Source organism: Rosa chinensis, chromosome 5 (assembly GCF_002994745.2).
Source record: "Rosa chinensis cultivar Old Blush chromosome 5, RchiOBHm-V2, whole genome shotgun sequence".
Classification (NCBI taxonomy): Eukaryota; Viridiplantae; Streptophyta; class Magnoliopsida; order Rosales; family Rosaceae; genus Rosa; species Rosa chinensis.
Genome location: NC_037092.1, coordinates 63,271,658 through 63,283,840, shown reverse-complemented (window position 1 = coordinate 63,283,840; position 12,183 = coordinate 63,271,658). Strand labels below are relative to the sequence as shown.

Below are 12,183 nucleotides of genomic sequence, written 5' to 3'. Positions count from 1 at the left end.
AATAGACTTTAGTCGCTATATCTTCGAATAATGCAAAGATTCTTGCTCTTCACGAAGTGGTTTGTGAATGTATATGGATTGGATCCATAATTACGCATGTTCGAACAATTGTGGTTTGAAGTTTACCATAGATGAGCCTACGGGCATATAGGATAATGCTACTTGTTTTGAAGCAAGGCTACATCAAAAGCGACCACACCAAGTATAATCAGCAACAACAAACTCTCCTCAAGATCAAAGTGAACTAGGTTCAATCTGAGGACAGTGCGGCAAGCTTGCTCACTAAGTCATTGCCTAAATTCCACTTTCGAGAAACATGTTGGTAGCATCGTTTGCGGAAGTTATCCGAATTCCAATGACCGTAGTCGTCTGGGGGAGATGCAGACATCAGGGGGAGGTGTCTACATGTATGGTCTCAAAACGTGAAGGGTGTGTTGTGCTCTTTTTCCCCTTCGACTGAAGTTATTTTTGCCCCATTGAGTTTTTGTTATTCGGCAAGGTTTTTAATGAGGCAACGAGAGGAGCACCACGTTTGGGCGACACAAGGGGGAGTGTTCAAGTAAATCCAGAATATATGTCTGGCCCAAACTCGAGGTTACTTGCTCTAGTTGAAATAGGGTTTATATTAGAGATATTCTCGGAGAATCTTAGGAGATATCCAATCAATGTACGATTATGTTTCCATGTACAACTCTATCTCTATGCTTGTAATCCTCTATTTAAAGAGGCCCCTATTATCAATGAAAGTACGACTCAATTCTCTCCCAATTCAGTTTTCCTTAAACAGTTCTAATAAAAAAGAAAAAAAAACTTGTCACAACTCAGTATACAATATGTAAATTTAGAAACATGCTGCAACAAAAAAAAAAAAACAATCCACCAAACTCAACAACATGAACAAATTCAACTTCATTGCAATCTTTCCGTACTTTGTAAAATAAAGAATTTGAGTAACGTGTTCTGAACATGATACAAATGTGAATTTGTTCAAAAATCCAGGCAAAATTTGAATCCAACTTCCTTCTGACTTTGCTGGTAAGATAATTTCTGGTACCCTTGGAGAAACCGCATGCACAAGCAAGATACTCAAAACAGGATCATTGGTGGGTGTAAAATTCTCTTCTCTTATAAAACTATCAGTGTGTAGATACATAAATCTGGCTCAGAAAAGTGAAAAATAATACAGTAGGAATTGGATTCTTTTGACACCCCCTTCATGGTCGATGGAAAACATGTACAAGATGCTGGAAAAGGGATGGGATGGGGGGTGGATGCTATTTGTTTAAAAGGAAGTAATTCATACTCTATCCCCTTCCCCTCTTAGCAAGGTATGCCTTGTCTGCACCGAGTATGCGAGACTGGAATTCAGCCCATTCGTTTTTGCACCTTGATCTCACCTGCATGAGGGGAACCGTGCAAGAACAGAAAATATTCAATCCAACCATGTATGACAATATATCAAATTCAAAAAAAGTGGAGGAGAAATAAGATCTTGATACCGTGTCACGTACCGATTCCCAGGGCGATTTTCCATCTTCAGACTCTCCCTGAAAATTGATGATGGTTTGAAAATTGTTAAAATTCGCAGGCTTATTATAGAAAGACAAGGTGTTTACCTTATTAAATCAAATAATATGCATTTCCATTAATCAAGATAACAACAAAGTTGCTATAAGATGTGGTATTAACTAACTTTCATCACATGATATGTTCACCTAGACAGAGGCATCCGTTTTTATGGCCTAAATGCAAAATTAGAAGAAGAGGACTTAGCCAACCCAAATCACACCTATATCACATACATTGACCCTTTTATGTTCTTGGGATATTCTAATGCTAACCAAGGGAAGATGCATTAGACAAACTTCTCTATGTACCATAAGCATATAATGATGAGGTGTATTACTACACGAGAGAGAAACCAATACATTTTTCGGCTACATCAGAAGGGATCAAAACCTGGACCTTTTCTTTTCGTAACCTACTTTTCCACCCTCTTACAATATACCCAACAGGAGATTAAAACTTGGAAACAATGCAAAACTAGAGAACACAGAAATGATGACTGACCTGGCTCCCAAGGGAAGGAATCACTTGATGAACAATCCACTGTGAATCAACCACGCCAATCTTTTCATGTGCAGGCTAGTGAGACAATAGGAATGGAAAACAACAGTATTAGGGCTTTCTCAAAGGCCTACCTCATTTAGTAGTTGCATTGCAACAAATGAACAGTATGGAGCAACACAGACAAATTAATGCTGATAGTTAAACATTGTAACATTTATCCACACTCAGAACTAGTGCATTTCGTAAATAAATTAATGCCAAAACGTCCATAGGTGATAGGTATTCTTATGAACCAAAAACATTACTGCACTCTTACCTGAACTAGCTAAACATGGGATATCTCTTCGAATTCAAGTATGGAAAACTAATCAAGAATTGCATTAAAACTGAATTCAAAGATATTAAGTTTTTATCATTTAAACTAGAACTGGGTCGCTTGCTTTCAAGTTCCTTGGTATTGACAGGTGCAGTTAGTTATTGCTGCCCTACTGTCAACACATTGTTTCATGGGTTTTAGAAAACTACTCTGCAAATATTAAATAAAGTAAATTTCATGCAAGGTTATCTCTTCAAAGGGTAAACCTTCATTTTTTGCTTTAATATTTCCTTGTTTTAAATAATTACGCAGCAACTGGAGGGGCCAATAACAGGTGATGCCAGTAACCAATAAATGGGACAATTGAATGAAACATTGCATTTTGCCAAGCCTTTACTACTGTGCCAGCATGAATCTTCCAGTGGAGGCTTGAAAGTATGCAATTGAAAGATAACCAACAATATAGGGCATAACAGAAGCAAAAATCCTACTGAAGACAGATATCAACAATGACTCGAAAAAAAACTGCTAACCTCTACACATCTTCGGAGAGCAAAATCCAATCCCCATCCATGCACCAAATCATTCTACAAGTATCATAAAAGAATTTCATTACCAAGTGTTCAAATGTTACGAAAGAAGTAGCAAAAATCATTCAAAATAAAATATCAGTTAATTTAAAGTCCTCAAGTATGAATAGCCTAGCCAGAAAATCCTCACAACACAGTATACCTGAATCATATGCCATACACAACGCCAAGCTTCCCGAGAAAAGACAGGGGCCATTATTTCCACAAACCTGAAAGATGCTCAGATGGAAGTGTTATTTGTTAGACTAATTTCAACCATAGTTTGACATCAGAAATTCAGAATTAAGCAGAAGAACGAAATTTCTGCCTGGTCATATAATAAATCTTCCTTCAAGCTCAATTTTAATTTACTCTTGCAATATTTATAAGTATACCCACATTAACAATCCCTACTCTCCAAAGTCCAAACACCTTGGTAACTGAATAAAGCTCAATTTAAAAACTTCAACTGAAGCTAATAAATGGACACATTGTGTCAGGTGAGTTATACCCACATTGTTTAAGCAGGAAACTTCAATCATCATAAAAGCATGAGTATCAACAGTAATGTGCACGCAGAAGTACACACAAAAAATGCTCTAAGTGAGAGTGAGAGAGAGAGAGAGAGAGAGCATACGCTGCACAAGGGGGAAGATGTGGGTCACTACACCAGCCCGGTTTTTCTTCTGTATCCCTGTTTATCAATCCAGACATAAGAAAAGGTGACAATCAATTTTCACAACATGGCACATTTCTAGCTATATAATGAGACAAGTGTCTGTGTATTAGAGGAACGGGTTGAGCGTGGAAGTAGAGAGAGTACTTGTGGACTTCTCTGTCACCTCTCCTCTTTGTCATCTCCCATGTCAAACCATTATTGGGCTCAAGACCAGGTTGAGAGATTTCCAAACCATATTTCTTAACCAACTGAATATACCTGCAAAATCACATGGATCAATGGGAGAATAAGGTACAAGAGACATGATTACTAAAACTTGAATAATAAAAACCAAAGAAAAGACCAGAAAATATGATCAATGAAAAAGAAACTTACTTCTCTGCATTGAAGTGTTCTACCCCCAAATCTTCATCCCAAATGAATATATAATCATAAGCTGACACAACATCAGGATGCAGAAATCTTTTTGCATACCACCTGTGATACATTGAAAAATATCTAATGAAACAGGCTGCAGAAAGTTCCACTCTACATTAGAATGCAAGAAAAGAATAAAGACTTCAACTATGTCGCTCATCAGTTAAAGCTACTCATATGATAGCTTTTACACTATCAAAGGCACCGATACTTACCACTTTGCTTGTCTCTTTGCACTAACATGAATTGCTCTCTTTGACCACTCAAATTCATCCCATTCACTAGTCCGGCCATCATAGTGAAAAAGCAAGATAGTGAAATCCTCAGAGAACTACCAATATGTAAGATTTAACCTCAGCATTGTAGAATAGGAAATAAAAAATAAATAAAACAAACACAAAGAATGGCACATCATAAAACCTTTTTAACTGCTGCATCAATATTTTTCTTCTGATTAATACCAACGGTAAATGTTACCAAGTACTTTGGCTTTGTTTTTAGATCCTGCAGATTCAAAGGTATTGTAGTAAGACATTTTCAGAAACCTAAATAATAAAGGAGCATGGACAATAACTAAAACCCTCAAAAGCTAGAGAGTAACTGTTATTCGGTCATTGTCAGCAGGTCACACATGCAATATATGTGCACAGAGACACCGTTTGGCTAAAATTACCACCATCACCTACAACCATATTTTCAAACTGATATTTCCTTCCAATGACCCTTATCCACTTCAAAAGTTTAAAACAAATGAAACCTAATTTATTCTGACATTCCAGATAATACCTTTTGAAATATAAGGAAAGCTGCTATTTTCACTATCAATAACATATATCATACCTCACTGGGTTCACCCCATAATCTGCGCATATACAAATCAGTTTGTGAAACAACAATTCCTGGTGGTAGCGTTTCAGCACCAGAAGGATTTGTTGGAACATATATCTGTAATCAAATGAACAAAACAACAATAATCATACAATGAACATAAATTATGGCTGGCACTAACACTTGAAAAAAATTCTATGTCACCACTCAACTTAATGATAAGTGCTAAGAAGAAAATGAGAAGGAAGCATATTTGATCAGACAGCTGTATATATGAACCATGCATTGACAGACAAACGTGAGGATACGTTCAAGATAGAGAAAGATTAGAAAATTTCCTAAACACAGAGCCATGAAAAATTGGGCATAATATATAAAGGGAATATCAGCCCATACCACCTACTAAAAACAGGAACTTTTTGCAGGAATTTTAATGTTCTCCCAAATGATTACATCATATATTTTTTTGTTAAAATTACAAGAACATTGAATCTTTATAATTACATCCTTTTACAACTATACAATGAGTCATTGCTCTTCAAAGTTGAACAAAATGAAAAGTCAACAATGAACAAAATATTCAGGCAGTAACCATAATAAGTACCTTAGGAACACCCTCTGATCCTTCATCCTCAAGACTTTTGTTTGTGTTAGTTGTTCCGGGAAAGTATACATCAAAAGATGGAAGTGAAAACCTAACCTGCAAAATTCCGAACACATCAAATACATATATGCATCCTAATTCAACAAAACCAATTCTGGTAGAGGGTTGGCCCAATATATAATACCTTTGTTAGAAAAGCTGCCTGCAATGATACACCAATGAAAAATCCAAAGAGAAGTCCAACACTTGTATAGAAAATGACCCTGGCACTGTCATTTGTTTTTCTAACCCCACTGTAAAATCAAAATTAACAATTAACAAAAACACCAAAGAAACAGAACAGAACAGAACAGAACAGAGAGTAATATGTCAATCGTCTTTGTCTATCAAATTGAGACCTGCGGTTTACAGTGCCCATTATTCTTGTTGTCCCTGACACTCTTAACTCAAAAGCTCATTCAGCAACTGCTTAACCCAATATTGCATTCTTCAATCTCCTCCCAATCAAAGCCGTCAACTTTCACTCCTATTTCGACATGAAAATCACAACCCAGAATCAACATCAACGATTTCATCCCAATTCCCATATCACATTCAATCACAACATATGATTGAAAACGAACCGCAATGGAAATCAAAGAAAGCAAGAAAACCCACGAAATTGAATGGCATTGCAGAACAGAGAGGTTTCGAGGGTTTGAAACTTACGCGCGCGTGGACGATCGTATCGTGGTGGGGGAGGAGGAGGGAGACAATGTGCTGCTACACACCCTACACACGGCTATAAGAGTTTACTTTAGAATGGAATTCTAAACATTTTTTTTTCTGGTCTCTGGATTTTCTGGGCTTTTGGCTCCAATTTTTTTGTGTGACGAAATTGCCCCGCTGCACTTTGAAACGTATCGGTTTCTCCTTTGTCTTTTTCTTCAATGCGCGCCACGTACTGATCACCCACAAGAGGATTTTTACGGAAAATTGCAAAAGATGAACATTGTAAACTTAGGAAAATTGCAGTTTTATGCTATTACTTAATGCTATTTATTGATAAATTTGAAAAGTGTAGTGTTCAGTGATTCCGTTCGAATCTAAATCAACTGGTGAAGAATAAATTGAAAATTTTAAAGACTTAGAGGGTTTCCTGTGGTTCACGTATTAGAGATCCGAGAATAATAAATGTTGTTTGATTTAGAAGGGATTGGTAAGGGGTATGAATAGGAAAAAAAAAATTCGATAAGGAAAAAAAAAAGGAGGACATTAAAACGCTCGATCTTTATTGAGATTCATTTCCCCTGAGCAGTTACTATTATTATTATTTTTTTTTTTTTAGAACGTGGAATTATCATTGAAACAAATAGTTAACATACATGAGTGTACATTCCTTCCTAGAAGGTGCGCTGCCTGATTACAATCACGCGGGACAAAATTATAAGAACTGAACAAAAGAAACAAAAAAATTTTTCCTACATTGGAAATCTGAGACAATTTCTTTTGCAACAGATTCCAAAATGACATGCGTAAAACCACGTTGTCTTGCCACTTGCAATCCCTTATCATGTACAACTCTTTTGCTTTGCCAAAAAAGAGCCCTTCACTCTTTTTGAAATAGCCACTAGTAAGCTTCCAGTTGCATCACATGAAGAAGCAATTTGGATGGGGGAGAGGATCCTCTCCTGAGCAAAGTTTTCACCTGAGCTTCCTGACCTTTTAATCAGATGAAGACACGTGTTATTGTTTAATCCAATGGTCTACAATTACTCTGCCACTCCTACCACTCCTCACGTGTCCTTTTCCTCCTCAACTTTCTTTTCCTTCCCTTCCTCTCTCTTGTTCTTCTTTTCCTTCTGTTCTTTGCTCTCACCACCATCTACACGGGTAAGGGATGCACTCCCTTGGATGGCACCCTCTTCCAATTCCTCTTCATTGAAAGCCATCAGCGATTGACCCAGATAAGGACTGAATCAATCCAAAATACTGACCCCAAATTCGAGGGATGAAGAACGTGTAGAGCAATTGCTAAAATTCTTTTTCCCAATGAACTCTTTGAATTTTTTTTTTTTTTGGGTGAAGTTGAAATCTCAAATTAGGAGCTGAAAACATCTAAACCACAGATAATTAAAGCTTTACTGAAAAAGGAATCCCAGATTATTTTCCTCAAAACAAAGAGAATTGAATGATCTCAAATTTTCTTCCTATCCCCTTTATTTGTCAAGTCAAGTCATAAAAAACCTTTTGCAATTCGATGTTACAAATAGTGGGATCGAATGCAATTTTGGTTTGTAAGAGCAAAGAACATAAGGAAAAGAAGAACTGGAGAGAGGAAGGGAAGGAAAAGAAAGTTGAGGAGGAAAAGGACACGTGAGGAGTGGTAGGAGTGGCAGAGTAATTGTAGACCATTGGATTAAACAATAACACGTGTCTTCATCTGATTAAAAGGTCAGGAAGCTCAGGTGAAAACTTTGCTCAGGAGAGGATCCTCTCCCTTTGGATGGTGAATCATCTAGGTGTTGTCAATGGGCATGACAGGGTCGGCCCTACCCAAAATTAATGGGCTTAGGCCGGGCCACAACATTTTTATTTTATTTTTCGAGCCAGGCAAGGCTAGGCTTTTCTTAAAAATCAAGGTCCAGGGCTGCCCATGGGCCCAGGGCCTTACGAGCTTTTTGAGTGAGGAGGGCCGAGCCCATTATATTTATTTGTCATGTTCTTTTGTTAATAAAAAAAATACAAAAAGCTATGAAAAAATTATGATATGTTAATGATTGAACAAAATAAAATACAAAATTAAAGGAAAATATAGCCCAATGCAATAATTAGTTCAATATAACTACATAAAAAAATACTAATACTAGAATTAAATGGGCTTTCGGGCTAGGATTATAAAGCTGAGCTGGGCGGGCTTTAATGGGCCAGGCCTAGGCTTTTAACCCTCCGCCCTAGCCCTGCCTCGTACCCAATGAGCAAGGCTAAGATGGGCTTTACTGTGGGCCGAGCCAGGCGAGCGCCCATGAGCTGTTGGGCCTGCGGGCCAAATGATGACATGTAGAATCATCCATCGTCTGTCTTGTAGTAGGCATGTGAGGCTCAAAATAGTCACGTGAGTGTAGTGGACATGTGGCCCATAATAGTCATGTAACTGATGTTCCAAATTTTAAAGCACAAACAACCGTTGGGCCACAACCATCCGCATGTAATTGCTCAGATGAACCAACCGTAGCAGTTGCAAAGACAACCGTTTCAACAATAGCTGGTTGTTCACCGGAATTTGGTACAGCTTCGTTAAAGGTGCTTCTTTCTCTAGGCATCAAGGCCTATTTAGAAACTTGTTCAGATATCAACCCAACAATGAGAAGATCATGTATCTACTTGTTCCAATGACAAAGAGAAGCGATGGTACACAAGTTCTTATTCCTCAAGTTCTTCACAACGTGTGGATAGGAGAACAATGAATCTAATCTGCAAAAGCAATAGAGAAAATAGGAAAAACTGATAGAACAAAACATGAAATCTAGAAATAATTATTAAGCAAACGAGACAGAACACCACTAGACGTTATCCTTCCCTTTTGACTCTCACCACAACCACCAACAAAACAAAACACTTACAACACAAAAGAATAGTACATCAATTAATCAATGAAACAAACGAGTTGAACACAAAAACCTTCAATAGTATTGTACTGTGAAGAAACAAACACTGCCCTATCAAGGCATATGACGCAGTCGAAAAATATCACCTAGGTTTACAAGTAATAAACCTAAAACAAAGGTTCTGGAGTCCACCAGAGATAAAAGAGATAAATCTCAATTTGATTGATAATATGATAAAAAAATAGTTCTGCAGTCGTTTAAGGTTGCTTATATATGAGAAAAGAAACCCTAGGGCGACTAACAATGAAACCTTAAAGCCCATGGGTAAAAATAAAACAAACCCCAAAAAAACTAGGAAACCAAATATTCGAAAAAACAGTAAATTGCAGTTTTGAGGCCCTAAACGACCCCGAAAGCCTGACAAAACCCACACATCGTGGCATAGCAACGAGTTTTGTTCCTGGAGCGATTCCCTTTCCGGAAAGCTATGACGCGCTTCAATCGGAAACCAAGCTATGTCGTAGCTACTAGTAACTTTCATTTTCCTCCTTTTGCACGATCAAACTGCTATTCGAATTGGGCTGCCATCCGTTCTGCATCAGCATAACACTTTCTAGATAACTAGACACTATATATATCTCTATCAGTTCTTGAAATGAACATCATGGGAGAGAAGGATTGAGGAGGGGGGAAAATTTGGGGATCTTTTTGCAGGGGGTAGGAGTAGGAGGACGAGGAGCAGGAGAGAGAGAGAGAGAGAGAGAGAGAGAGAGAGAGAGAGATTACATTATTTAGGCTACGTAAGGTTGAAAAGAAAACTGAAATAAATGATTTGACTGGAGTGAAATTCCATAAAACAAACAACGGAATGGTACTTCAATTCCTTCACCCAACAAAACTGAAAATTTTCTTGTATTGCTGTTTTAAAATCTGGTCAATTTTGAAGAAACGGTTGCAAACTAGAATGTACCATCTAGAAAGATAAACCTTACAAGTTAAAAGAAGATTTTTTTTTCTTTTTTTGGGGGAGGGGGTTTGGTTCTTACTATCAGAATGCGAGGGAGGTGTATAGAACAAAAAAACGTTTTTGTAAAATGTTGGTTGTCATTGTGGTTATTTCATGTGGCATTCATGCACATGTTAGATCGTGTGTCAAAAATATTGAGGGCTATGTAACATATGTTAAGAGAAAGTTTGCATTTCCAAAGGTGTATAAAAGTATTGGACACACTCTGCAATGAAAAAGTTTTCATTATTAGCTTGACTAGATATAACTTCGAATTTGAACTTATTATATTCTGACTTTAGATTTGCCAAGTAACTCATTAAAGGTCCTATGATAGCTAGGTTGAAAAAAAATGAGAGCGCAACTCTCTTTTTATCGACCTAGTCTAGGTTTTCAGTGTTGTCTTTCAGAGGCATTTTTCTCTCAATGTCGACTTCAATCGACCTCTGATGGCATCTCGCTCCAAGGATGATTGTTATGCGAAGGAATCAATGGCGAATCCAAGTTTTCCTCTATGATGGTTTGTGGGTTTCCTCACGTATTGGGAGCGATGTCTTAGACCCTTTTGCTACAGATTCAACTACCTTTTGGTGGCTTCTGTTGGAGAGGAACAAGTCTCCATTAACGATTGCTTCTCTCAATGTAATTTTGACTACATATGGCAATTGGCTTGAATTAGCCAATTCTGGTTCAACCGTTCAATCGTTTTCTTTAATTATGGTGGTGGTTCAAGAAGACTCCAAATGTAGGACCATAGCCGGTAGTGTGTATCTGGAGCGCGGCTTGGTTGAGGAGCTTTCTCCTTTGATATGATTCTTGTTGTGAAATTTTAATTAAAACTCGCACGAATCATCGTTAGTATAGTGTGCAAGTACGAGGTCGTTCCAACTGAGAATTGATAATCAATTTAAATTCTAACTCAATTAATCCAAACACAAAATCACAAAAAGACAATGAACAATCCAGAGATAAAAGATATTGTTTTTAGATTTTTTAATAAAGAAAATGTGAAAATTAAAGAAAGAAACAAACAAACAGGAGAAGGTCCTAGTCTGGAACCCCCAAGTCTGACTTTCGAATCCCTATGAGGCCTTGGTGACTAGCTAATGGGTGCTTAATGCCTCGTGACGTTTGAAAGGGATTAGTCCGGCTCTGCTGGGATACCCTCTGAAGGGTGTATGTGTTGCTAACTATCTAACGCTAACCTCCCCCAATAAAAAAAAAATAAAAAAGTTAAATAGCAAAGATGATAGAACCTAGGGTTTTAGAATCAACCACCAACAATCTTATTTATGTTTCAATGCAATTAACAGATTCTTTTGTTTCTTTAGATGACAATTCCCGTATCTAAGTTCAAGTACGGCACTTAGACCATAGTTTTCCTTAAGTGTATGATGCTCTCCCTCTCGAGTAAAGATCGTATACCCTAGCTATGTAGTCTATCTTTCTCAGGTATAAATTTAACATGCAAAGGATTCATTACGTTTTAGAAAACAAGAGAATCAAGCAAACCATTATCTCTCTCAAGTAATAATGTAATTTACCACACTTTATCACAAGAAGCTAATCAAATTATATTGCATCTTTGCTTCAAATTTGTCTTCCAATTACTAAATGCAAAGTCCTAAGGTGATCAATCAAAGAATTTAAACATAAAGCATAAATTCAAATAGTGATTAAGCATTCATCATAACGAAACTATAAATCCATCAATAAAACATTAACATACATAAATAATCATGCTAGGGCATGATCCTAACCCTAGAAAAAGGTTTAGCAAAAGATAACTAAATAAAACATAGGAACAACATAAAAAGAAGAAAGGAAAAGAAGAAGAAGATGGATGAGTCGTCTCTGCTCCGTAGGCGTCTACATTGTGCTTTCGAGACTTCCTTCTATGTGAACCTCGTTCTCTTATTTATAGGGAAGATTCCCACTCATCTTTGGCTTCAAGTTTCCTTGTTAGACTTGGGATCATATTCTTTTCTTCATTTGGAATGGGAAAACCTTGAAATATCTTCAATAAAAGTATAAATAAGTTCATCATTGAATTCTCATCTGAATTAACTTCTTTGAAACATTAGGATTGATGATCTTGTGCCACAAA

General features: G+C 37.1%; 1 protein-coding gene across 3 annotated transcripts; it reads right to left on the bottom strand.

Moving 5' to 3' along the window:
• Positions 1-894: 894 nt before the first annotated feature.
• Positions 895-6,448, bottom strand: LOC112166752. Of its 3 annotated transcripts, none has more exons than XM_040506762.1 (15): positions 6,141-6,448; positions 5,882-6,009; positions 5,668-5,776; positions 5,484-5,579; positions 4,892-4,996; positions 4,472-4,555; positions 4,267-4,382; positions 4,010-4,111; positions 3,779-3,892; positions 3,593-3,649; positions 3,119-3,185; positions 2,920-2,973; positions 2,071-2,145; positions 1,500-1,547; positions 895-1,397 (listed from the first exon to the last, which is right to left on the bottom strand). In XM_040506762.1, the coding sequence occupies exons 2-15, from the start codon at positions 5,899-5,901 to the stop codon at positions 1,305-1,307; spliced, it is 1,140 nt and encodes a 379-aa protein (XP_040362696.1). In that variant the 5' UTR covers positions 5,902-6,009; positions 6,141-6,448; the 3' UTR covers positions 895-1,304. The 3 variants fall into 3 exon arrangements, with proteins under 3 accessions (XP_040362696.1, XP_024159420.1, XP_024159421.1); XM_024303652.2 differs by having other exon boundaries at positions 6,192-6,447; XM_024303653.2 differs by having other exon boundaries at positions 1,282-1,397; positions 1,512-1,547; positions 6,192-6,440.
• Between the last annotated feature and the right edge of the window lie 5,735 nt (positions 6,449-12,183).